Genomic DNA, 27,661 nt, shown 5'->3' with positions numbered 1-27,661 from the left:
TTTATGTTATTTTTATGTGTCTGGGTATGGTGCCTGTGTGTGCATCGATGCATCATGTGACTGCAGTGCCCATAGAGGCCAGAAGAAAGCATGTGATCCACTGGAATCCAGCCAGGGCCTCAAAGATATTAAGTGCTCTGACTGCTGAGCCATTGCTCCAGTCCCTTTGTGCATACACACACACAGGCGTATTTTCTTTAACTACATGTTGCCACCTGGGAAAACAAAAAAAGACATATACAAGGCCCTGGGCTATTCCCCTGCATACTCTGGGTGAAAATATTTGCAAAACATTTTATATTTAAAAGATATCAATAATAAGAAATAAAGCAACTTAGTTGAAAATATTAAAATTAAAACACACAAAAGGAATCTCAGCATCATTAGGAAGTTGGGGCTTAGCCTGGGGTGCGGAATATGTGCTTAATATGCAAAGGCCTTGGGTTCTATCTCCGATGCCAACACAAACAAACAAAAAATTCCCAAAACCCCAGTGTGATAAGACGCCATTAGCCAAGCAAAAGAGATGGCAATATCAAAGACAGATAAGCAGGGACTGTCAAGTGCCTGCTTGGAATCAAAACGGAAATGCCAGAGAGAATATCTTGGGACCAATGGAAACGTTTATCTCGATAGAGATAGGTGGTTTCACAGTTCTGTTTGTCAAAACTTACAAAGCTTTGTAAACTTGTATTTCACCAAAAGGGGTGATTTTTATTTTCTGTAAATTTACTTTGATACTTGTATCAAATGTAAAATCAAGGACATCAGGTGTGATAGTGCAGCCTGTATCTCCACACTTCCGAAGTCAAGAGAGGCAGGACTGACTGCAAGCTCCAGGCCAGCCGAGGCTATACAGTGAGACCCTGTTTCCAAGAAGAAGAAAGTCCAGAAATCAATCAGGGAAGAGGTTAGGTCTACCATAGTGTTATCGTCTCCTGGGGAGTGGAAACCTTAACCTTCAGGCTGCGGAGGCCTGGGTGAGACCCCACAACCCAAAACTGCTTGTCATCTCAGAACTGGGGAGACGAAGATGGGGCTCACAGCCTGGCCAGTCTAGCTTAACTGATGACAGCCATGATAAGTAAGAAACCCTGTCTCAAAAAGCAAGGTAGTTAGAGCAGAGAAAGCATACCTAAGGTTGATCTTTGGTCTCCACGTGAGCGTACACGCACGCACGCGCGTGCGCGCGCGCACACACACACACACACACACACACACACACACACAGAGCTGGTGCTTAAACATTAGACAGAGTTTACAACAGTACAGATTTTAGGATTGCTTGATGACTGTCATTAAACATACTACTGTAATCAACACGAAAGTGCACATATTCTGTTTCCTGAGGCAGGGAAGGAAGAGACAGTCTTTGGACTCCAAGTCAATGGCTTAGGCTTACTTATGCAAGCCCAGTTCTCAGAACTAACTTACAACAGGCCAAGCATGAAAGCCAAATCTTGGTCAGAATACACGACGTGCAGTTTGAAGGACATTGCTCTTTCTTCCTGGCCCTACGAGGTTCCATTTATCAAGGCATGTTGACAAGGTAAAGCGGTTTGTTCTGTGGGATGCTGGAACGTCGCCCCGCGGTCTTTGGTTATGTACCAGTTTTGAAAAGTAAGAATAGCTACAGTCATCGAATGTTCAGCCACTTCTCAACTTTTAAAGTGTTCTACAGTACCGGGATTTGGGAACATTCTGGCAAACAGCCTTAATACAAATTATAATTACAAAGAAACCTTTCAGTTTTTGACTTGACACAGCTACTCAGAATCAACAAGCACTGTTAGGGCATTACATAATCCTGGGTACCCATAAAGACAGCTTGTTATTGGGCCCCAGCTCAGGGGGATTATACCACCAGTGTTTGCTGCTGTGGTTCCAGGCATAATGTCCGCATCCCAACCTGGAGCTTTAAGCAGCTTCTAAGTCTTCGTTCCTCTACAGGTTAGCACAGAGCTACAAAGACAGATAGTCTCTTAAGTTCACGTTAAATCACTTACATATTGCCATTTAAAAAAAAAAACTATATTGAAGGAGAGGAAAGGCATTCAATGGCAAGGAGGAGAAAAAGTATGTGTGTCTGTCTGTGTGCGGGAGAGTACACGCTCACACCCCTGTGTATGCGTGGAGGTCTGAGGATGACGTGGCGATGCCTTTTTGCCGTATTCATTGAGGCAATGGGTCTCTCACTGCAGTCTGGTTGGACAGTTTGCTCTTGGGATCCGATCTTCACCTTTAGATTGCGAGACTTAGAGGCAAGCCGCCACTCACAATCGGCAGACATGGACTCTGGAGATCAGGACTTTGGTCCTCAAGTTTGTGCAACAAGTGTTTTTCCCACTGAGCCAGCCCAAGAAAGGAGATTTTTTATTTTACTTTATTTTATTTTAAAGGTTCTCTCCCTCTCCCTGCTCCCCCCACGCCCACGCCCTACTCTGAACTTTAAATGTCTGAGCAAGAATTTAAGACATGGAGAATCAGTTCTAAGGTGTATATTATAATTTTGGTATTTCCTGAGAGAATTGCCCTCTTCTGTGGCTGGAAATCACTCACCAGCCTTGGTACTGTATCTCCTCCAAAACAGCCATGGACAGATGTGTACATAGACAGCTGTGTGTGCAGACTTGCAACGGCCAGTTCTTTCCCGTCCATCTGGCTAAACGACCCAGTGACCCATGAGCACTTTCACATGACCCCTCCTCCCGCCCTGCCTGCCGGCCCGCCCCGCAGCAGTCCAAACAGGGAAAGAGCCCTTTGGCTGAGAATTAAAATCTAAGGTGTGCAGTCCCTTCTGAGAACCTGATGTGTCAAAGGGAGCTTCCTCCCCATCAGGGCTGCTCCAGCAAATCATCCTGAGGCAATTTCCTGTAGTGCGCAGACCTACTTCCAAGGCAGCCTGAGCAGGAGACAGACTTTCGAAGTCACCGGCCATGTGCACTGAATCCACACACACACCGTTCCACACTTAACCCCCAAAGTGGAAGAGTTTCTTAACTGAGAAATAAAATTACAGCTCTGAGGCTGAACATCCTCACTAACTAAACAGGGAATTAGATTTTTAAAAAACACACATTTACATTGGGATTCTGTAGGCCTTGGAGCTTAATTTTGATGTGAAGGCCAAGGCTTATGAATTAACCCTTCCAGAGCTGGCCAAATAGCTGGCCTAACGATCTGCATTTGATTTTAGACTAAATTCATTCTTATCTTTTGGCTCTTTTTGTTTGTTTGTTTGTTTGTTTGTTTTTATGGGCAGGGTCTAACTGTGTTGCCCTGGCTGTCCTAGAACTCACTTTGTAGTCCAGGCTGGCCTCAAACTCACAGAGATCCTCCTGCCTCTGCCTCCCAAATGCTGGGATTAAAGGCGTGTATCACTATACCCAGCTGCAATTTTATATAAGATATTGGAAGCACTAAGAGAAATTGATATTTACATTGTTCATTAATGCAACATTGAAATAAATCTTTATTTTTAAAGACAAACATTTGGGGCTGATGAGAGAGATAGATCAGTGGTTAGAGCACCACGTGGGTCCTAGGGATCAAAGTCAGGCTGTCAGGTTGGTGGAAAGCATCTCTATCCACTGAGCCATCTCACCCACCCTTGAAATAAGCCTTTAAAATGATAATTTTCCAGCTCTAGTCTTTCAAGCGTGTAATATGGTTGGTTGAGGTGGAACACACCATCATCTCAGTGCCAGGCGTGAGAATGGCAAGTTCAAAGCCAGCCTGGGCTATATGCAGTGACACCCTGTGTCAGAACCATTACATAATTAAAATTCACTATGAATTTGGCTGAGTCTAAAAGTTGATCGAGGGACTTCTAGGAGAATGTTCTAGATGAATTTCCTTCCCTTCCCATGAAGCACGGTTAAAGCCTCGGGACGAGCACGCGTGCACACATACACACACACACATACACCACTATACACATACCATACACACACACACACACACGCACACACCCCATGCACACACCCTGTGTAAATGAAAGTTGAAGGCTGCCAACCAAGACCTCTGCTCCCACCAGGAATAATCCACAGGTCACTAGCCCTGGTGGGGACAAAGAAGGCCATGGACAGAGCAGGGCCGGTAAGGAGCCCAGAAATGTGAGTGGTGACCACATGACCAGTGAAGACTTCTACCCTGACACAGCAGTAAGACTGGGAAGGTATCCCAGGAGGCGTGGGAAGAGTCAGGGTTTTCAACACCCACGGAGATAATGAGGTCATGCCTTTGTAGCTTATTAAAGACCATGTGGCCACTGAACTCCCTCCCCTGCCCATCAGAAGAGGCCAACAGAGAGCACAGGAACAAGGCAGGGCTCCCCTTTTTACTGGAGCCAAGTGGAAGGTTTCAACCAGACCCAGGGAGTCCCAACACAACGTGAAGATCCCCAGGTTTCAACTGCAATTTCCCTGTCTTTGGGAAACCCAGGACATCTCAGAGGGGGTGAAAATGAGCCGTCAGTAGATGTAAACACCAGAGTCCGAAGATGATAGGCTTACTTGACAAAGACTTCAAAGCAGCCATAATAAAAATGCCTCCAGGAGCAACTGAAGCACATTGGAAACAACCGGGGTGGGACGGGGGATAGAAAGCCTTAGCATGAAGAAACTATGCAGGATAGACAGAAACTCAGAATTAAAGGCGCAATGGGGCCTGGGAGATAGCTCACCTGCCTCCCAAATGTGAGGACTGGAGCTGAGATGCCCCAGCACCCATGCCATCTCTGGGTGGGCATGGTGACACATTTGCAGTCCCAGTGCACAGTGTAAAGAGCCTCTCCGGAGAAACATGGCTGCCCACCTTAGAAGAGTTAGTGAGCTGTGGGTTCACGTGAGAGACCCTGTCACTAGATGTGAGGCACTGGGAAACTGAGGGAGATGCCTGATGTCAGCCTCATGTGCCCATGTGTGTACCACACACACACACACACACACACACACACCACTAAAGTAAGCGTGATAGAAATACCCCAGTGGAAAGGTTCTACAGCAGAAGGGAGACAATTAAATTAACAGGCTTGAGGAGAGAGAATAATAGGAATCCCTCGACCTGAACAACAGGAGAATGAAAGGAAAAACCCACCAGGACTACAGAAACTAAAGTAACCTTGGAGGTTAGAACTCACTGTTCCTGCAGAGGCCCAGGTTCCGTTTCCAGCATCCACATGGTGGCTCACGATACCCTATACTCCCAGTTCAGAGGGTCCTATGCCCTCGTCTGGACTTCACAGGCATCAGGCACACTTGTGGTGTACACACATACATGCAGGCAAAACACCCATACATATCGAATAAAAATCACTAAATCTTAATTAAAAACCAAAACCAAAACCAAAAGGATCTTGGTGTCACTGGCATCCCAGGAGATAGGACCCGAGGAAATAATGTCTGAAAACTCCCCAAATTTGGCAAGAGACATAAATCCAAGAACCAAAATGAACTGGAAAGAGACTAATAAAAAGAAATCCACGCCAAGACGCATCGCAGTTAAACTAATGAAAACTAACAATTACACAGCCACTCTGGAAAAAAAAAACAAAAAAAAACCGGTTCAGCAGTTTCCTTAAAAACTACACTCAATAGTCTTACCACCGCAGTGCCCTTTGGGTAATCACCCAGATGAGTCGGAAACACTTGTTTTCAGACACGGTTGTTCCTGGCAGCCTGTTCATCCTGTAGAACTCAGGGGCAATCCTGCTGTCCCTTCAGTAAGTAAACCATAATTAACTGGTGCACATCCACGGAGTGTGGTGTCATTCGACACTGAAAACAAACGGAGTGGAGGGGACCAGGGAGGCAGCACCTCTATAATGTCTGTAGTGCAGGCAGGAAGACCAGAGCTCCATCATCAGAACCCAGATCAAAAGCTGCATTCTTGCAATCCCCAAGTTGGACTGGCAGAGGCAGAGTCCTAGGATTCAAGGGCCAGAACCTAGCCTAACTGGTGAACTTCAGGCCAACATGAGACCCTGTCTCAAAAACAATGTGAACAACTCCTGAAGAGAGACACCTGAGACTGATCTCTGGTCCTCACATCCACCAGCATGCACACACCAGCATGCGTCTGTGCACACAACAGATGTGTATGTGTGTGTTATGCACATGAACACACCACAGAGACCAGAGGACAAGACAGATTCCCTTGAAGCTTACGGGCATTTGTGAGCCACCAAAAATGGATACTGGGATCAAAACTCTGGTTCTCCGATAGAACCGATGGCTTAACTTCTAAGCCATCTCTCTAGACCCCAAAATTAATCTTAAACCATGAGAAGACATGAAGGAACCTAAATGCATTTTAACAGAAGAAAGCCAATTTGCAAAGGCTACCTGCCCTGTGACTCCAACCAGATGATCTTTTGAAAAAGGCAAACCTATAGAGGTAGTTAAAAAAAAAAAAAAGTCAGAGGTTGTCAGAGGCTGGGAAGGATGAGTGGCCACTGGACCTTTGTAAGGCTGTGAAATCATTCTGTTAGGCACTATAACGGCGGCGGCGGGCAGGTATCAAGACACCTCTATCTAAACTCATAAAACTTATGGTGGCGACAGGGAGCCCTAATGTGTACCACCTGTACTAGTGATAATGAGGAAGTCAACACGGGGTCATGAAACTGTAATCACGGCAGGATGCTGGGTATCTATTGACAGTGGGGGAGGGGACTCTGGAGGCGGATACCCAAGCCGGCACCAGGCTGTCTCAAGCTTTCTGTTCAATGTGGCCGTGAACCACGGAACTGTGTGAAAATGAAAATATCAAAATTTGTGGGGATTGCTACAGCGGTGCTTAGAAGTGTGTGTGGCACTAAACAAACTTATTAGAAGAGAAAAAAAAATATACACACACACACACACACACACACACACACACACACATATATCTCGGGATCTCTGAACGTCTTAATAAGGGGGAGGGGCTCAAACTAAACCAAGAGGCAGGAAGACATTAATAAAACTGAGCAAAGGAAATTTAAAAAAAAAAAGGAAGACCAAGAAAAATTGAGATACCCTTAGCAAGACAGACAACACAGAACCACAAAACATTATGTCTCGCTGTTACTGGTTCTGTACACATCAGGAAGTCAGCAAGGGATTAAACGCTAAGGAAGCTACTCAATGCTCAGACATTTGTCAGCTTAAATGAGATGTATCGAGTCTCAAGAAATCCACTCTACCCCAGGTCGTCCCAGATGGAAGAGATTATTTAAACAGCTCTACAATTACTGGGAAGAAAATCAAACTTGGAGATTTAAAAACTGCCCCAGAGAAATCTCAGTGGAGATTTCAGTGGAGAAGGACCACAGTTGGTTCCAGAAGAGGGCAGAAAGTTCCCCGAAATATTTCAATGAGGTTGATATCCAATCAGGAAGATGACGTCCGTGAAAATAAATAATTAAAACTGCAGATGATGTCACTCGAGGGTAGAGTTTATCAACACACAGAAGAGAACTGCACAGCAGAAACAAACTTTCTTCAAGGACGCCCAGCTGGTTTCTTATTCAGAAGTCAGATTGCACAGTCATGTTAACTAGCATGGTTGTACACGTGTACGCAGAAAAAGCCTAAGGAAAACTTCAGTTATCTATACAACTCAGAGAACCCAGGATGGAAGGGAACTTCACCAACCCCATGAATCAAAAACCTAACAGCTGGTATTATATTTATTGGAGAAAGACGATGGTTTTATCCTCAGATGGGAGCTGTCGTGGTCTGAACAAGAAATGTGCTCTACAGTCCCAAGCATTAGCACACTTGGTCCCCGGCTGTTTGGGAAGGTTTCGATGGTATCGCCTGGCTGGAAGAAGGATATTATCAGGAGTGGGGGTTGACCTAAAAAGACCTAACCCTACTTCCGGTTGACTGTCTACTTCCTTTGTGACAGCTCTCAGCTTCCGGTTCCTGCTGCCAGGCCTGTGGCTTGCTGCCACGCAGGCACACCACCAGGGGAACTTATCCTGCTGGAACTAGTAAGCCCAAATAAACCATTTCTCTTGTGGGTTGCCTCCGTCATGGCTTTATCTCGGGAACAGAGACAGGAGCAAGCAAAGACATCCATCCGTCCCCATCAGTTACTCAATATACTGTTGTTCCAAGTTCTAGTCACAGTGATAAAAAAGGGAAAAAATTTTGAAAAGGAGCGCAGATCTGAAGAAGAAAAGTAAATGTTCTTATTTAATATGATGGCTGATGTCAAAGCTTGCAGGAATCCAAGAAAAATCTCATAGCCAATCTGTGAGCTCAACAAAGACACCGGATTCAGGATAAGTATACAGCATTCAGGATAAGTATGTCTGCATGCTAACACAGACATCCAAATCAAAATTCCTAACTGCTTAAAGAAGAAATCACAGTACGACATTGGTAGGATTTGTTTACTGAAAATCATTAAACCCTGAGAAGAGTGAACCCATGCCTGGCTCTTTAAGCCTGGCTCTTTACGTGGGCCGGGGACTGGAACTCCGGCCTCCATACTCGGGGAGTAAGCGTTTTTCACAGCTGAGGTACCTCCTCAGCCATTCTTCATCTGAACGTCTCTGTGCCCTTATTTAATGTCCACTGGGTGTATTTGGGTGGGTTTGTTTTTTAGTTCTGTGGCTTACTCCATTCTATTTCTCTGTCTGCACCATTTCATCTTAAACTATACTGAGTTATGCGGCTCCCTATCTATAAGAACATGATGACTGGGACTGGGGGGCGGGAAGGCTTGATGGGTCGGAGTGCTTGCTGTACAAGAATAAGGACCCAAGTTCAAATCCCCAGCACCCACCTAAACAGCTAGAAGAAGCTGTACACATCGGTAAAGCCAGTGCTATGTGCAGCAGAGCCTTGAGGGTGGCAGGAACTTGGTCACAGCCTGGTTTAGAGAGAGACCAAGTCTCAAGGGAATATGGCAGGGTGACAAAGCAGGACATACCACACACATGCATAGAGAAGATGAAATAGTGTTTAAAAATGACAACTTTGAAAATTCGAGAGGCTCTAGAGAAACAGATGCCTCATCCTTGCTGGTAAGAAAGCAAAACGGGCTGTTTACTCAAGGAGATAATAATTTTATTTACTTATCATTATTTATGGTATAGTTTATACCTTTACACCTGAAATGTGCTCATATACACACAGTGAAGGAAAGATAACTGCAAGAAAAGTCTTCAAATAAGGAAAGAGGGAGGGTGGTCATGGTGGTGCAGACCTCTGATCTCAGCAATTGTGTGTGTGTGGTGGTGGTGGGGGGGGGTGCACACCTTTGTTTAAAAAAACATATTCACTTGAAACAGTAATTTTAAATAAAAAGTAAATAAACTTGTATCACATGACCCACTACCTGTACTGACATGTGTGTATTTCCCCCAAGGAATTTGAGGATTTAAGTTTATATAAAGGGGTTCATGTGTTTATAGTAGCTTTAGTCAAAACACCCCAAATCTTGAAAGGAAGAGCAATCAAACCGTGGTGCGTTCACACCCCTGAGCATTACACAGCAATGAAAAAGACAGGACGAGCAATCAAACCGTGGTGCGTTCACACCCCTGAACATTAAACAACAATGACGGAAAAAAAGGTCAAATATAAACTGGAGCAGGAACGGGACGACCATCCAGAATGTCGAACGACTTTCCAGAGAGTCGGATTGTGGGAAAGATCACATTCTGTCTGATCCTGCCTAGCCAACATGTCTGAAACGACAACATTCTGGAAACAGAGGACAGACTAGGGGTTGTCAGTCTGCTAAGGAAGGGGCGGGGCAAGGAAGAGAAATGGGTGTGGCTCCTGCTCCCCCATAAAGGAACTAAGCCTTCATAAGGTCATTGCCAACATATTGGCTATGAAGCCATTCAAAGTCTTACCAAATGTCAACACTGAGGGGACCCAGGTAGAGGAGAAAGAGGACCTCTGTGACTCCTCCCCTCTTCCCTGTTTCTTTCCTCTTCACGGGGCTCTGCCACAGGTTAGCCTGGAACCTGTGGTCTTGGTCTCCAGGGTTTGGAGAGCAGAGGTCCAGACCACCACACCTGGCTCTGTGGGATCTCTTACAAGTACATAACGAATCTACAGTTCATCTAATTTTTCATCTAAATGAAAGTTTAAGATGGGCATGGAACACACAGTTTAATCCCAGTTCTGGGAGGCAGAGGCAGGGGTCTCTGAGCTTGTGGCCAGCCTAGTCTACATAGTGTTAATCTGAACCTTCTTTCCATCTATCCTGCCATCCAAAATGATTACTGTACTGCTTGTAAATACATCTGTTAGCTGCAATTCTGTCAATACCTCCAAAGCTGGAGGTTCTGAGCTATGACTAAAAGCTGCTCTTCCAGAGAACGGGGTTCCAGTCCCAGCACCCACATGGCAATACGCAACTGTTTGTAACTCCAGCCTCTGTTTGATCCCCTCTTCTGGCCCCAGCATGTGTTGCATGTACACAGTACAGATGCAGACATGCAGGAAAAACACCCATACACATGAAATAAAGTTTTAGAAATTTAAAATTATATTTTGTAAGAGACTAGGGACAGCAAACGTTCATGAGAAGCAGACTCAGAACATACAATGCCCTGCAGTAATCTCCAGCAAACCTACTGGCTCACAAAAATAAAATAAAAAAAAATTAAAAAATAATAAGGTGTTTAACTAGCATTGAAATGTTCTGGGTGTTTCTGCATATTAATTGAGGTTCTTGGGGTTTGTTTTGTTATTGTACAATTCCTTCAAATTATTTCTCTACAAAGAGCTAAGGGAAATGTCCTTTTTAGTTAAAAAAAAAAGTTTGTCTCTAAAACACAAGCACATTTTCATCAATGTTGAAACAAAGTGGCCTGTTTCCCTCTCCGCGCACTAAGCCTTTGCCCCCAAGAGAATCATCCCAGTGCCTTATCGCCTCAAAGGTTATTTTTTTATATTTCCGGACATTTATTCAGCTCTGTGTGTTTGATTTTTTTTTAATTAAGATAGGGTAGATACTGTTATGTCATTCTTGAAATGTCTCGCTTCGAAATGTCTCTGAGAGTCATGCCTTAGTACAGCTCTGAAAGTCACGTGTATGCATAGTCAGATGTAATTTAACTGTCTGTCCCAGTGGTCTGGTAGCATTCTTTCTGCCAGGATGACAGCACACTGTCCAACCTTATCTGCCCATTGACACGGGATGGGATGGCTGGGAAAGTTGCTACTGTGAGCCACATGGTGGTTGGCAGTGACAACCCTGCACCGGCTGTGAGTGCAAATGAGGTGACTCTGTAACAGAAACTTGGAGGTGTAGCTTGGTGCTCTGAAGGCGCGGCTAATGCTGGGACTGATGGCACCACACTTGCTCCCTCTGTTTCCGGTCTTCTTCCTACAGGGGCTATCCATGCTGGAGAGCTAATGTCCACGATTGTACCTGAGGCTGGGGGAGGCCATGTGACCCAGTTCTGGCCAATTAAACATGAGCAAAAGTTTACTGAGCAGTCGTCCCTGGGAATGGTCAGCTTTCTGGGTAAGAGGGAGAAACATGACCGACTCTGTCTCCTTTCCAGCCTTGAGGATGACTAGGGAGACTAGAGAGGTTTCAGACAGGATGCAGCATGTGGGTGGGAGAGCCAAGAGAATTGCTGGTCTAACAAACATCGGGGCAGTTCAAGGAGAGCCACAGCAGTCAATCTCCAGGAGCCTGAAACGGAGGAGCTGGCTCAGGCTGCGTGAAGCCTGCTTTTCTGATACTTGCAGCCAAAAGTATCAGCTCACGCATTAAGTACTAAATTACTCTTTAGAATGCTTGCACTCCTGGGGATGGAGAGATGGATAAATGGTTAAGAACACTGACTGTTCCTATAAAGACCTGGGGTTCAGTTCCAGCACCCATATGGTGGTTGGTTCACAACCATCTGTAACCCCAGTTCCAGGGAATCAAACACCCTCTTCTGGCCTCTACAGGTACCAGGTACATACATGAGACATGCCAGCAAAACACCCATACACATGAAATAAAAATAAATAAATCCTAACAACACGAAAAGTTTGTACTATTTTTTTTTATCTTCTCCCAAGTCTACTGGGAGGACCCATTTTCCAAATATCTGTCCACTTTGGACACTGGAAGTCACTGAAGTGCTTTGAAGTGACATGGGAATGGTAACTCACAGACTCGGGAGTCGTTTCCTTTTCCTCTTCTACGACTTTCTGGTTCCCATCTCTGGTCTCTTTTCCTAAGGGCTGTGTGACAGCAAGGCACTACGGGGGACTGTTCTCTATAGCCTCACACTATCAATCCAATCAAACACAGCTGGAAGCAATAAGCCAGAGCCACAGGCTAATGACAGTGACACTCGTCTCTGAGCCACCGGTGTACCTCCACACATGCTGCGTAGAGAGGGAATTCAGCATCAGACTTCTTCCGTAAACCTGTAAAGTGTATGGAGTGGCTCGCTGGTACATGGGGAGGAGTCCTCCCTGTGCTTACTTCAGCATCTCTCATCTCTCCCATCCAACCCAGCATCTCTCATCTCTCCCATCCAACCCAGCATCTCTCATCTCTCCCATCCAACCCAGGAGCGGCCACCACTGTTCCCATTTTACAGAGTAAATAATGAAAGCAAACATTTTAAGACCATCAATCTCTCCCTTGCCACGAACACTTCCAAGCATCGCAGGCCCAATACTTAATAACCAAATGATTGTCGTAATTTAAGTTATGCAGAATGCATTCTGCCTATCGATGAAGAAGATATCGGCACACTTAAGCTAGGGACACTGCTGAACCTGTTCGGTGGTTTATTATTCTAAAGAAGCTGTTTCAACATTTGATTCTCAGAAATAGGCATGAGGTGGGAGGCACACGTGTTGGAGTGAGGTGGGGGAAGCTGGGAGGGGGGGGCGACGTGATCAACATATAGTTCATATTTGTATGGCTGTCAAAGCACACACACTTAAAAACAAACACAAATTTGACCATCTATTATTTTGTTATCCTACGACGGATCAAAATTATATTAACTTTTTGGAGTAAAAAAAAAAATCTTAGGTAAAGTGGGACTTTAGTGCTTTTACTAGCCAAGCACCCCACCCTAGGACAGGAGGCAAGGAATTCCCCTACTCTGTCAACAAGTAACCAATCTGACACTGAAAACAAACAAAGCAGGCTGTTAAAGATATGAAGAGCCCGTCCCAAAAGGCAATGTCAGCAAGCTGTGCAGACCAAGCGCCTCCAGTCACAAGCACAGGGTTTGGCTCTCCCACCGACCTATTCTGCTTCAGGAATTGGATCAGTCCGGGGACCCGGGGAGCTCGAAAAATGGCCCACTCCCAAGGTGAGGTGGGGGGCAGCAAGAGAGGAACCAGGTCCTGACAAGTATCCACTAGCTTCTTATCACACCTCTTCCAAGAACCAAGGTTTTGATCACATAAAGTCCACAGCACAGAGGAATGCTGGATTCACCAATGTCCAGTGAGGGCCTCAATAGCTCAGGCCCTCATGGTGGGAAGGCTAGACCAGAGAGGTGCTCCCCACTTAGGCCCCAGGAAGGTGTGAAAGTCACTCCATGCCCTCCTGCAGGTTTTAAAAGCTCACGTATAGGGTATAGACAATTTCTGGGGAAGCGATGGAATTCTTGATTTTGCATTTAGAAACCAATCTGTAGGGCGGGCGGTGTTTACAGATTACAGAGTGAAAGCAGATGGCAAATCCCCACCTGAGGGGACCTGGGAAAAGTCCTGAGCCTTCCTGCTGGGCATGCCCCAGGGGTCCAGGGCAGGCAATGGTAGTGGACCGCTCCTCCCATCCTCATCCTACCTCAATCCCCAGAGGGTACAGTCCTTACTAGGTGCACAAGAACAGAGGGTGGAGGCCAATGGAAAGAAACGTGACTCTTCCAGTGTCTGCTGTGGCCAGCCCAGGGCTGGAGGGGACAAGCAGGTCCTTTGGGAGTGGAGGGGGACTTATGTGTGTGTACTACGCATGGTAGAAGGACTGTGAAGCAAGAGTCAGTTGCCAGAGCAAACCAAGCCAGATTGGTTGGCTCTTCAAAACAGTCTGTCCAACCAGCAGGACACAGTGACTTCGGGCACTTGTGTGAAGACGTCAGTTCTCTGAGGGGTCAACATACCAAGAAAGAGCAAAAAGTAAACAGGGGAAGGGATGGGGCCCCAAACAAACCAGATGCAGGCAGCATGGCATTGCCTGGTTAGCCCCTGACCAGCTACCCCAAAGGGGACAGCTCTAACGCACTAAGCGTTTGCCAAGTGCTGTGTAGAGCTCCCCCGACCCACAAGAGGCCAGAGATGCCAGGCGGTGGAGTTCCTGACAGGCTGCTTGGTGGCTGGGAGACAAGCTAAAAAGGGAGTGTGCACATGTGCTTGTGTGTATGTGTGTGTGGTGTTGTGGGGACGGCGCTGCTCCTCACCTCTCCTCCACTTGCACAACCAACTAAATATTCTCAAGACATGGCCTCTCTGTGCTATGCACAAACAGGCACAAGCATGTGTGCACTTGTGTACACAGGATCTTGGTCAAAGCCAGATATGCACACACACCCAAACGGCAAAGAGACACAGTACATTCTGACAGTGGGATAACGTAGGCACACATTCACACACACTCTCTCACACACCTCCATTAGGAGTGAACACACACACACACAAGGTCCACACGCTCAGGCTCTGCACACCGCTCACCACCTCTCAGTCAGAGGCATACAGACCTCCACTTTAAGTCTACAAACTCATAGCCTGTCAGGAGCACACACAATCTGCTAAAAGCATTCACGCCCTTATAATCTCTCAGTTGGCCTGCGCGTACACAGAGGTGTGCACACAACCTGTCTCACGCACTGCATGCACACTTAAAACAGCTCTGTGCAGTGCACACATCCGATCCCAACTTCTCAGCTGCTCATGCACACTCACATGAGCTCAGCTGGCACAGGCACCCTCCCAGCCTCCCTCTGCTCCAGGCGCACCCCACACCCACGCACCCTCCTGGCCCGGTACACCCCTCCCCCACGCCCGTGCGGGCGCACACCGAGAACTCCGGCGACGCGGGGTGCACTCACGCCCCCCGCGGCAGCTGCCCGTGCCCCTCCTCACCTTTTTCGCCCGCGACGGGCGACCGGGCCTCATCCTCCTTGGGGTTGGTCACCTGGGTGATGATGGCCGGACCGTCCATGGGTGCGCGCCGCGCCGGCCGCCCGCAGGCCCGGCCCCCCGCAAGCTAGGCGCGGGGGGCGCGCGGGGGCGCGGCGTAGGGGGCGCGCAGGGGCGCGGCGCGGTGGGGCGCTCGCCGCCGCCCGGCCCCGCGCTCCGAGAGAGGCAGCCGGGGCCCGCGCCCCAGCTCCCGCCGTCGCCGCCGCCGCTGGGCTGAAGCGGCCGCCGCCTCGTCAGCATGAACCCCGGAGCCGCGCCCGGGAGAGCCGCGCTCGGGGAGGCGGAGCGGGAGGCCGGGCGCCGCGGGAAGCGCGAGCAGGCGACGGAGAGAAGGAGCGAGCGCGGAGCTAGGGCGGGAGGGCGGGAGAGAGGGAGCGCGAGGGGGAGGGAAGGAGGAAAGCGAGGAGGGCGGGCGGGTGGGTGTGTCCCGGCCCGAGGACTGGCCTCCACCGCCGCCGGCGCTGCCCGCCCGCCCGCCCGCCGTCCGCCGCCCGCCGGGGAGAGGGGTGCGGGGCCGAGTCGGGGGGCACAGCGTGCGGGGTGTGGTCTGGGGCGGTGGCGCGCGCGTGCGGGACACAGGGGGCCTCGGGGTAGGTGGGAGGGTGCGGCGGAGTCTGGGAGATGAAGCAAGCTCCGCGATCGAGGTGTGGGCCGCGCGGCGCGGAATGGAAGCTCGGCGGAAGCCCGGGGTGCAGCGGGATCGCCGGCTGAGGCCCGGGGAGGTTTATTCACCCCGAGTCCAGGCACCGTGGGAGAAGATTGCAATCGGTAGTGGGTTCCGGGTGAGGGACGTCCTGACGCTCGAACTGGGAATGGAGGGTTCCGCAGGGGAGCAGGGAGCGAGGCTGCAGTGGGGTTCGGGCATAGAGTTGGGGTGGTGTAGAGCTAGGCTGTGCGGTGAGCCATAGGGGATGCTGGGCCCGGGGGTGAGGAGACGATGAGAGGTGCGCGGAGAGTCTGCAGACCGGGCTCACACTGTGTAGTCCGCATAAGCAGCCGGGGCGAGAGTCGGTGTGCAGAACAGTGCGTCCTCGAGGCCAGACCTCTTGGCACGTGAGACCGTGGGCACCTCGGCTAGGGGTTCAGCCACTTAAAGGCAGAAAAGAGGCTGTAGGTGGCTGATGGAGTGGAAAGGGGCCTGTAGGAGCAGAGCTGGGCCAGGACTCGAGTACATGAGCATCGGGCTGCTGTCAGGTCTGGGGTGACAGCCAGAGCTGGGTGTGAGCAGGTGCCCATCAGCTTCCGAGGGTCTGAGCATTTCGGCACCCGCAAGCACCTTCTTGCTCCAACTTGTAGGCCCCACTTGCAGCCCTGTCAACCGGTGGGCGGGGGCAGTGCTGAAGGGGGCGGGCCGCGGGCGCTCGCGCGCGCTCCTCACCAATTACCGCTGTGTGGGCGGAGCTGAAGCTCTTGACTGACAGATGGGCTGGAGAAGACAATCTAACTCCGCCCATTCGCCAGCTTGCGCGCGCACTTGCCCCCTACTCCCCCCACCCCCCTCTCCCTGGGTGGCTTTCAAGAGGGGAGGCCTGCTGGGACTTCCCTACTTTTCCGCGCGGGTGCGATCCCGGCGCTGGCACCGTTCAAGCCGCGTGTTCACCGATGAGCGTCTGCAAAGTTGGAAAGAAACTTCCAGAAGCGCCTCTGGTAGACGCGAGCCCGCAGACGGGTGAAGTCTATGGAGCCCCACTGTTGGAGACTGCCCCGGGCAGGACTCCCCTCCTGAAATAGGAGGGAGGCGTGTCTGCAGAGGAGCTGCTGTTTATGAGAATTAGGCAAGAAGTTAGCGTTTTTGTTCCCAAACCCAAGACCTCAAGTGGCATCCTGGAACTGCTGTACATGGAGAAGACATCTCAGCTGCCCTTGGGGTGCACTCACCCAGGAATATCTGCTCTTCCCGAAGCACCTTAGGGACCCCCAGAATATCCAGGGGCAACCAAACCACGAAGCTCGAAGTGTCCGTTTGATTAGGAACGCAAGCTGTACCAAGTAGCCCACCCGCCAGGGCATGAACTCTCCCTCTAAGGTCCAGACTCATTAAAGTCCAGTGGCACCGGAGCTTCGCCTTGTCTCAACTTGTCTAATGCCTGTCACACGTTCTGAGGATATGCCTGGAGTAGCCAGACTCACCTGGTCACGTGTTTAAACTCTGGATTCCTTTGTCTAAGAGAAGGGGGTGGGAGTACTTCCAAGGACTGTTCCTGTGGGAAAAGGGCTACCGCGGGAACGGTTTTCAGACACTGACTCTCCTGCTCTGCTTTTTCAGTAGCTGCGATGCCCTGGGACTCTCCAGTAACAATTCTTGCCTTTCCCTCACGCTCTACCTTTCTAAGCTTCCTGAAATCACCGCTAATCTGCCAGCCAACTCCGCCCATTCACCCTTACTTTTTTTTGAAAACATAAATTTATACATATTTCATATATGTATACACTATATTTTGATCAGTTCATCCCTCAGCCCCCCTCAGCAGCAGCCACATGACATCTCCCGCCCAATATCATGTTCTCTTTGATAATTATTTGTTTCTTTGACCTACTAATTACAATTAGCCTGAGCACATAGAGGTGGGGTCATTCACTGAGCCATGGGCAACTCAACAGTGGCCATACTTGTGACTCTTGCCTCAGTAGATGCCAACTGCCAGTAGGTCCTTTAGCTGGGGGTGGGGCCGCTGCAGCCCCTCCCCATTCGTTGTTGGAAATATCGCCTGTTCTGGTCTTGTGCAGGCAACCACAGCTGCTGTGGCACAGCACTTCTGCCTCCTTTTCTACATATTCCCTGAGCCTCCAAAGGGAGGTTGATGTAGGGTTGATGTATATATGATAAATTAAGTGTTAAACAGTAGCAGCTAGCAGCTACATCCAAACAAATGTGAGCAAATGCTTTTGGTCTTGGGAGGGAAAGACCTGAGAGTGACAAACACTTGAGAGATGACAAAAGATAAAATGGATACATTTGGCTGTCTCTGTCCATTTAGCGAGAATTTCTTGAGTGCCTTATCTTTGCTAGGATAAGGATGGGTTAAAAGGATGGGTAGAAGTCTGTTTCCCATACACACCGCCATCACATAGTACTCTTGGGCCATTGAATTTTTTTAGAAAAACAGCTTTAAAGCCTGGCCTGGTATTGTACACCTTTAACCTCGGTGGCTCTGACCCTACCAAGAGCATTGGCTTTAATTGTATAGTTTATATGGCAATTGCACGCATATCATCAGAAAAGCTATTTTATTTTAGTATATATGATTAATACTCATCCTCTGGAGTCATATCAAATTTAAAAATGCCTCACCAACGTATTTCCCTCTTTATCTAATTGTAAAGTAGACTATCACTCATATCTGCTGCTGGGATCTTGTATATAATCTAAATATTTTATGAAGTGAGCCTCAGGCTTTCAGACCTGTGGCTGCCATTCATGAATCATAGGCCACCAGTGGCTGTCATCGATCTTTCTCTTCTCTTCTCTCTCTTCTCTTCTCTTCTCTTCTCTTCTCTTCTCTTCTCTTCTCTTCTCTTCTCTTCTCTTTTCTCCTCCTCTTTCTCCTCATCCTCTTCCTCCTCCTCCTTCTTTTTCAAAGATAGAACCTCAAGATATAGCCTGACTGGCCTGGAACTTCTTGTGTAGATGAGGCTGCCTGGCACTTACAGAGATTCTCCTGCCTCTGTCTCCCATGTGCTGAGATTGAAGGTGTACACCAGGCTTATTTAAATACAATTCCTTAAACTGGAAACTAGTTGGAAAGACTGAAAAAGACAAAATGAACAGGGCAATGGAAAAATAGAGAAAACTACAACTTGAGAGAAAGAGAGAGAGAGAGAGAGAGAGAAAGAGAGAGAGAGAGATATATGAAGGATCAGAGATTAAATAGCAAGACAAATGAAGCTAGAGCTGGTGACATCATCCCTGAGAGGCCACACATTGCCGCAGATAGGAAGACGTGCAAAGCATGGGTGAGGGCATCCAGCCTTGCTGGGAAGGGCCCTGAGGTACACTGTACTCCAGCGAGTGGCAGTGAGCTCTTAGTATGTGTGAAAGTAGACATGAGGGAGAAGCACAGGCTTTGAGACCAGGTCTGGTGATGCATGGAGTTCAGGTCAAGCAGAGCCTTATAAAGCAGGGGAGCCTTTATAGAGGGAAGGAGTGTGGAATGATTGGTTGTATGATTACAAGATTCCTGCCAGCTAACAGTTGGTCAGGAGCAATGCAAAAGGCAGAGGAACCCGTCCAGAAAGGATTTGGTGGCTGTGGGGACAGAGAGGACTGAGAAGACTCCCGATGCACTGTGGAGGGAGAGTGGACAAGTCTTGCCTACTGGTTGGGCTGAGGAGTGAGAGATGAGCAAGGAAGAAGCCTGGAGCCTGGGTGCTGGAGACAAGGGTGGAAACCTGTGGGAGAAGAGCTGCTCTGGCCCTCCCAGCCTGCTCTCCACCCTTGAATCTCTGCTCCAGGCTATTTCTTGGTGCTGTGTCCCTTTGTGTGTGTGTGTGTGTGTGTGTGTGTGTGTGTGTGTGGTTTCTGTCTTTAAGGTCTCTGGTACCTTCCTTCCTCTAACTTTCCCTTTTAGGAGCCCAGCCTAAAGGTGGCAATTCTCTTGTTGGAGAAAGAAGTAGTTTCTGGACAGAGAGAGAGTGAGACACTCCTGGTAAATGCACCATAGAGCCTGCCTGCCCTTGGGGATTTGTCTCTCTGGGACATGAGGACTTGGGTGAGATTTGTCTCGCAAACATCCCTTCTCTCATAGTGGGTACCAGAAAGTCCCAAGGAGTCCCACTCCAGCCTAGGCAGATCACACCATGCCTCACCCGCACTATACCTCTGTGCTTTAATATCGAAGGCTAAGGCCTAACGAAGCAGGCAAAACACTCAAAGGAGACTCACGGTATAGTAGACAAAGTAGAGGGATAATTACAGAAGGCCCAGAGAAGAGCTGGTTTATTCTGTAGGGAGTCCTCACGGAATGATTACCCAGAGTCGTCTTTGAGGCTTTCGTCTTCTGAGTGAGTGGATTTCTGCCTCCAGTGTGCACAGAGAAGGCTGTGTAATGATGGAGGAAGAGGGCCCAGCAGGCCAGGCTGCACCAGAACTTCAACCTGTGGGTAAAATGGAGCACTGATGACTTCTTCTTTAAGGTTTATTTTTAATTTACGTGCATGGATGCTTTTACTTGTATGTCTGTCCAGGTGCCGTGTGTGTGCCTGGTATCCGAGGAGGCCAGAAGAGGGCGTCAGATCCCCTGGAACAGGAGATAGTTGTGGGCCTCCAGGTGGGTGCTGGGGTTGAAACTTGGGCCCTCTGGAAGAGCAGCCAGTGCTCTTAACCAGCTCCCACTCTTTGCAAAAGGAAGCAGCGTCTCTTAGCTAGAGCACGTCTGTGGGTTGACAGAAGAACTCAAGCCAGCTTTAGCAGCGTTAGGGAGTCTGCTAGCTTACATAACCGAAGCCAAAGCATGGGTACGTGCTTGAGATCGGGACATGATGTCATCCCTAATGAGACTGGGGCATGACGTCATCCCCAAGGGGTCCACAGCTCACCCTCACCAGCGATCTATCCACTCATGAAGACCCGCTATACCTCATCACACAGATTCTAACCCTTGAATCCAGTGTCCAGGGGCTCTCAAGCCATCCACACTCTGCATACATCCCCAGGGATGCCCTCTACCTGACCTCGGGCAGAGGGTGCTTGCATACCGTATGCTTCCTACCTATAAAGACACTGATGCCCAAGAATAAAGTCCCAGAAATGGGTCAGTGGTCCAGCAGGTGCAGCCTGCCCCCTGGTGGCTGAACATTGTGAGTTCCTTCCCGTGTCAAGCTGGATGTGGCTCTTCCAACTACCAGCTCCTTGGGCTAGCTCACAGCCAGAGAGGGTCCAGTCTTGTTTCTATTCCATCCAGCTGCTGTGATTAACAGAAGAGTCCTTGGGAACGTAGGGGTCTGGGGAGGACAGAGAACAGGATCCAGAGTGACGTGTTCTGTTGGCATCCAGTCTCAGGAAGACATCCACCAGAGTGGATGGTGGCCACTGGCAAAGAAGAAAAAGGCAGCCAGGCTGATGAACACAGGGGCTGGCGGGGGATTTGGTATAAAGCCGTGCAGGAAGTGTTTTCAAACCTGGGAACACTCCAAGTATACCTAGAAAGCAGAGGAGGGTATACCCTTTCCCACACAACCTCCAAAACCCCAGATATTCTTTACCAGAGAACTTGGGTACAAGAACGGGCTACCTGAAAACCAAGAGTCAGGGGAGGATGTAGCCCCACCCTGAACCCCTATTATAATGGAATAGCTCCTGAGCAAAGTGAGCAGCCCCCATGTGCCCTCAACCCAGCAGTGGCTTTGAGTCCTAAAAGGTCAAGGAGGCCCAAGCTGATTTCACAACTGGAACCCTTTGAGGTGGGACCTCATACGTTGTGTGCTCCCCGCCCTCGCCCCACACAAACGCTGGGTTGTCCCAGGCTACTGATGAAAAGTAGCCGCGCATACACAGCCTTATTCGTGTGGTTTGGGGTGTCTGTGTGCAAGCGTGGCCCTTGCTGGGAAGACTGCTGTCTTCTCCGGTCACTCACTCACCATGGGCTTTGACAGGAGGCTGCCCATGGTAACTGCCTGCTGGCATCATTCCCATGGGCGGGGCCCCAGCCAGGCTGGTCTGGTAACAAGCAGGCACCTTGGCACATGCGGCCACATGCTCAGCTGTACACAGGCTCATATACATGCCAGGGCACCAGGCACACATGATGAGACTATCTGCCCAGCTGGTTTTTCTGCGTTGGCACTGCCTATTCTTCACTGTCTTCCCTACCTGAGCCCCCACGTGTCTGCCAGGACAGTGCTCGAAACTCCTCCTGCTCCCTTTGAACCCAGCTGTCTGGGTCTCAGATTAAATTCGTGGGTGAGACTAGGTCTCTACAGGGACTTCATTTCTGCTTGGTGCAGTGGTTTCCTCGGAGGCCTGCGTAGAAAGGCTGAGGCTGCTGGCTTCCTCTTTCATATGTGTTCATGCCTCATTAATTGCTCCAGCACGCATGCTCATATACTGCTGCGCTCACTGTCAACGGCCCCGTGCGTGCATTGCTAACCTTGATTCTTAGGTGAGGCTCCCGATCCCAGCAAGCGGTCACTGTTGGCTCTGTTTGGTACAGGTACTCCATTGCCTTGGGAGGAGGCCCTCCCTGTAATCCACACCTAAGAGCAGGCTGGCTAGGGTGGATGGAGAGGAGGTGGGTGAGGACTTGGGGGGAGAGATAAATAAGTGATTTCCTGTCTCTCAATCTTGTTTCCCTAAGCAAGAATGTCCAGACAGTGGTCCCTAACCCAGAATCTGTTCAAAGTAATACAACACCAAAGAGAATTCCCGTCCTGGCCTGAGCTTGGGGATGAGAACAAAGAAGTTAAGTTTATGGAAATTCGGGAACCATTAAAATGTATTTGCAAAATACGGAATCAAAATATTTTGGGAGAAATGAAAATTCTAACCAGCCTGATTTGGCTAGACCGTAAGAGTTCCCCAAACACAACTCTTTTTTTTTTTTTTTTTAATATGGCTGGTCAACTTCAGAGGAGGACAGCCAAACAGCTCTCTCTCTTTTTTTTTTAAAGATTTATTTATTTATTATATGTAAGTACACTGTAGCTGTCTTCAGACACTCCAGAAGAGGACGTCAGATCTTGTTACAGATGGTTGTGAGCCACCATGTGGTTGCTGGGATTTGAACTCTGGACATTTGAAAGAGCAGTCGGGTACTCTTACCCACTGAGCCATCTCACCAGCCCCCTTTATTTTTTTTCTTTTCCCCAAGACAGGGTTTCTCTGTATAACCCTGGTTGTCCTGGAACTCACTCTGTAGACCAGGTTTGTCCTTAAACTCACAGAGGTCTTCCTGGCTCTGCCCCCGGAGTGCTGGTACTAAAGGTGTGAGCCACCACCTCCCAGCCCCCACACTCATTTTCCTGTGTGCTGTGTCTGTGAGTCCTTGGTGGGGTGAGTCTCCCGTAGCTGCAGGGAGGGTCCTGTAAGTGAAGAACCAGCATGAGAGGCCTCAAGCAGGGGGGCCTCTACCTGTTTAAGGGTTCACAGGAGCCCATCGCAGTCACCATGTGGGGGAAATCCACCACCTGGTGGGTCTCAGAGTGACTAGGTCCCTCAGCCCGTTCTAGAAATGGAGCCACAGGCCTGGGGGTCACTCCAGTGACCCAGTTGGGAGGGCATCCCCAGAGGCAACTTCTTTGTCAGTCTCCTTGGGCAGCCACTCCAGTGCCAAATTGTTCACAACCCCTACACTGGGGTCATGCCTCACAGTTTAAGTAGTTGGATTTTGGTGGTCCTCTTCAGGCTGTTGTCAGGGGCAACTCAGCCCTTTGTGATCAGATGTGGGGGAGGGGGCACTTCTGAGACAGAGAAGATGCCCCTGTTTTGGACAGAGCCTAAGGCCGTGGGGGTGTGAAAAGCCCTGTCACAGGCTTCTATTTACATGTTCTGTATAAGCCAGAAGTGTCCAAAGGCAGTTTTAAAAGTATATTTGCATCTGTGCTTGTGTATGTGTGTGGTTGTGTGATGTTAAGACTAGAAGTCAACACCAGGTGTCTCCCTCAATAGCCCCTACTGGATTTTTTTTGGGGGGGGGTTGAGACAGGGTTTCTCTGTATAACCCTGGCTGTCCTGGAACTCACTTTATAGACCAGGCTGGCCTCGAACTTAGAAATTCGCCTGCCTCTGCCTCCCAAGTGCTGGGATTAAAGACAAGCGCCACCACGCCCGGCTTCTACTGGATCTTTTTAAATCACAGTCTTTCATTGAACCTTGAGCTTAGTAATTTTTGTTTGTTTGTTTGTTTTCAAGATGGGGTTTCTCTATTTAACCCTGCCTCCTGGAACTAGTTCTGCAGACCAGGCTGGCCTTGAACTCACAGAGTCTGTATCTGCCTCCAGAACACTGGCATTAGAAGTGTGTGCCACCACTGCCTGCCCAGCTTGAGCTCAGCATTATGTTTAGGTCAGCTGAACTGCAAGCCCCAGGGAGCCTCCTGCCTCTATCGCTCCAACCCTGGGATTGCAGGTGCATGCTGCCACACCGGGCTTCTTTACAGGGTGCTGGGTGTGCAGGATCTAAACTCAGGTCCTCATGGTTGTACAGGCAGCCACCTGCCTTCTTTTCTGAGACAAGGTGTCAAGTAGTCCAGACTGGTCTCAAACTCAAAATGTATCCCCAAAAGACCTTGCCTTCTGATCCTTCAGGTTCTATTTCACCGTGCCCAGTTTACCCAGAAGGCTTTGCACATGCTAGGCGAGTGCTCTACCACTTGACTGAATCCCTAGCTTGGCAGAGTGGTGTCTCATAGATGAAGAGATGAACTCAGTGAGGCTAAGCTGATTCCTGGGTCCCACAGTGAGTGCGGGGCCAGGATGTAAGTGTCTCCCATCCTACTGGGAGTCTTCTACACCCAAGAAGCCACTCCAGCATCTTGCCTAAGCCGCTGCAGTAACCACTCACTGCGGTTAAGGTACAAAGGTTCAGGGAAGGGCTCAACTTGATTAACCTGAAGAACAGAAGGAGCTGATAGGAATCTAGGAAATTATTTTGGGGTAAACATAAAAACAAGAAGCTGGCAGCCATATTGCCAACTCAGCAGTTCTCAGAGAGAGATTGGAGGGACATCTCAACCCCTCCCTCCCCATTACACACACACACACACACACACACACACACACACACACACAGTTTCTCTTTGTAGTCCTGGCTGTCCTTGAACTCACTCCATAGAACAGGCTGGCCTCAAACTCAGAGATCCACCTGCTGTTGCCTACCAAGTACTGGGATTAAAGGTGTGTGCCACCACTGCCCGGCAAGCCTATTGTATATGGTGAATTTCAGGGCATCTAGGGCTCACAGTGAGACCTTGTCTCAACGACAACATTAATTAACAAAACATAGTAAAACAGGCCCAGGAGCTGGCTCGGCAGTTAAGAATATGGGATGCTCTGCCAGAGGACTCTGGTTCAGTATTTAGCGCCTACATGGAGGCTCACAACCACCAAGATCTTCAGAAGCAGGGGCCTGATGCCCTCTTGTGACCTCTGTGGGTACTGCATGCATTTGGTTCACAGCCATAGTGCAGGCAGAACACTCATGCATATAAAATTAAACAAAACAAAACAAAAACAAAACACCAAAAAACAAAAGCAACAACAACAAAAAAAAACCTCTCATCGTGAACGGAGGAAGATGTGTCTGTCCTTGGATGTGTAGCATCTTGTCAGCTGCTGAGATGGACACTTTTTAATGTTGTGGATTAAAGATGTGAAAGCTAGAGTTTGGTGGATACATGCTCACTGGGCCTCCATGTCCTTAGCAAACCTCCCAGTTGAAGATGGTGTATCTCCATCCTATGTGGTTCCCAGGGACACATGAAGAGCTAAGGAGAGATGACAACAGATTAGACTCAGCCTCGCAGGTACACTTATTACTCCGAATATACTGCCCCACCCCACCCCGCCACACCCCCACGTGACTAAAAGGCTGTTGGCTGCGGTTCTTCATCTTGAAGGACGCTTGCCTGCATCCCTCGAGTTTACAATTGCCATGAGCTAAGCTTTAAAAGGACGTCTCCACAAGCAGGAAAGAGTAGTTGCAGGCCAGGACCCCTTGAATGGGTCTGCAAACAGAATTTACCTCCTTTGGGCTTTGGCCAGTGGCTGCGACCTCACACATGCTCCCTCACAGGGACTCTCACAGAGAGGCTCCTTGCCCGCTCGCATCTCCTTTCTTCTCAGACCGTCCTGAGCTGCCAAGAACACCAGTTCCTTTCTGAGAGTGACACCATTTTCCTCCAGGCGGGTTTCTTTTCTCCTCTGTTTACACAATGCTGCTTTCTTCAGTGGGGCCCTGAAAGGTTCAGATATTTCCCTCGAGTGCTGTGTATGGCTGAGATCAGAAGCCAGGAGGCCAGACTGATGCTCGCACCTCTGTGAGGCTCTGCGGAGAAAGACTGGACCACAGCCGCTTGCTTGCTTTTTGAAAATTCTCATCTCCAAGGACCAGGGCTGTCTGTGGATCCAACGGCTTTATTGCCAGTTCGATTATTTATGTAAGAGCTGCCGTGTTTCTTCCTGGTGCTAAGCCAGTTTAAAAGTTCCAGAAACATAGAGCATACACCCGCAACAGTCATTATCAGCGGGACGGAGAAGCAGCAAACCTCCTGCCCGCCGGGAAGGGGTGAGCTCCATCGTGGGCTGACTGCCCGTCGAGGTTGCTCCTGACGCCTGTACTTTCCCATGAATACTGCAAACTCATCCCATCTTGCTACTGTGTGCTCACTTTTAAATTTAGGTTTTAATTTATTTTTGATTCTCTAAATAGGTTCCCACTGGGTGACCCAGGCTGACCCAACACAACAACCCGTGATGATCCTCCTGCCTCAGCCTCTTTTTTTTTTTTTCTGAAAAAAAAATGAATTTTATTTTTAATTTTGAAGTCAGTACTACATTCTGTAATGGAACTTTCACTATCGTTAAAGGCACCATTAATTATTCTGCCCCAACAATTTGCTTTAAGGTTATTATGAAATAAAGTCATCCCCCTTGGACTTTTAAATTATATTTTTCATTCATTCTTTCTTTTTATTGGATACTTCCTTTATTTACATTTCAAATGTTACCCCCTTTCCCTGGTTTCCCTCCCTCCCGGAAACCCCCTATCACATCCTCCCTCCCCCTGCTTCTATGAGGGTGCTCCCCCACCCACTCCCACCTCCCCGTCCTCGATTGCCCTACACTGGGGCATCTGTCAAGCCTTTATAGGACCAAGGACTTCTCCTTCCATCCTCTGCTACATATGCAGCTGGAGCCATGCATATTCTTTTGTTGATGGCATAGTCCTTGGGAACTCTGGGGGGAGGGATCTGGTTGGTTGATATTGTTGTTCTTCCTATGGGGTTGCAAACCCCCAGCCTTAGCCTCTTAAGTGCCGAAATTACAGGCTTGAACCTCGATGTGTATCTGCTTTGTTTATTAGCTGATGATCAAAGCCTGGGCCTTGTACATGTCAGGCAAGTGCTGTACCACTGAACTACACCCGTCCGCCATTAAAAAAAGAGTTATAGGAAAATTGTAAAATATAATCAAGCTGTTTCTGTGAACCCTTTAGCTAGATTTCCCAAATATTAATTCCACATTTCCTCTTTCAGCCACTGGAGAGTAAGGCGTACTTGAAACAAAACGGAAGGTCTCTTACGTAACCGGATGCAGCGATCAAGCCGGGAGATTAGAGTGACCCAGCCTTACGTAATCTGCCTCATTTCTCCATCCCATTCTGTATTCAGAAGAGACAACTGGCTTCTGATCTAGGACCCGATTTCAAATTATCCTGCTTTGTCCTTTAGTTTCTTTTAACCCGGGATGCTTCTCTGCCTCTTGTCTCAGGATTGGCAGTTTCCAGGTCTGCCACTCCCATCGGTTTTCAGAGTGACCCTCGAGCAGCGTGGCTTTGTCTGGCTTTCCTCGTGGTTAGCCTCAGGTTGTGCATTTGGGATGTGGAT

General features: G+C 48.9%; 1 protein-coding gene across 1 annotated transcript in view; it reads right to left on the bottom strand.

Moving 5' to 3' along the window:
• Positions 1–15,553, bottom strand: part of Ctdspl (CTD small phosphatase like) — a 120,328-nt gene extending 104,775 nt beyond the window's left edge. The window contains exon 1 of the mRNA XM_021172382.1: positions 15,066–15,553. Within this exon, the coding sequence (XP_021028041.1) occupies positions 15,066–15,144 (79 nt within the window). The 5' untranslated portion in view covers positions 15,145–15,553. The remainder of the gene's footprint in view (positions 1–15,065) is intronic.
• Positions 15,554–27,661: the final 12,108 nt, after the last annotated feature.

The sequence above is a fragment of the Mus caroli genome, chromosome 9 (genome assembly GCF_900094665.2).
Source record: "Mus caroli chromosome 9, CAROLI_EIJ_v1.1, whole genome shotgun sequence".
Lineage (NCBI taxonomy): Eukaryota > Metazoa > Chordata > Mammalia > Rodentia > Muridae > Mus > Mus caroli.
This window is presented reverse-complemented; position numbering and strand designations above follow the sequence as displayed.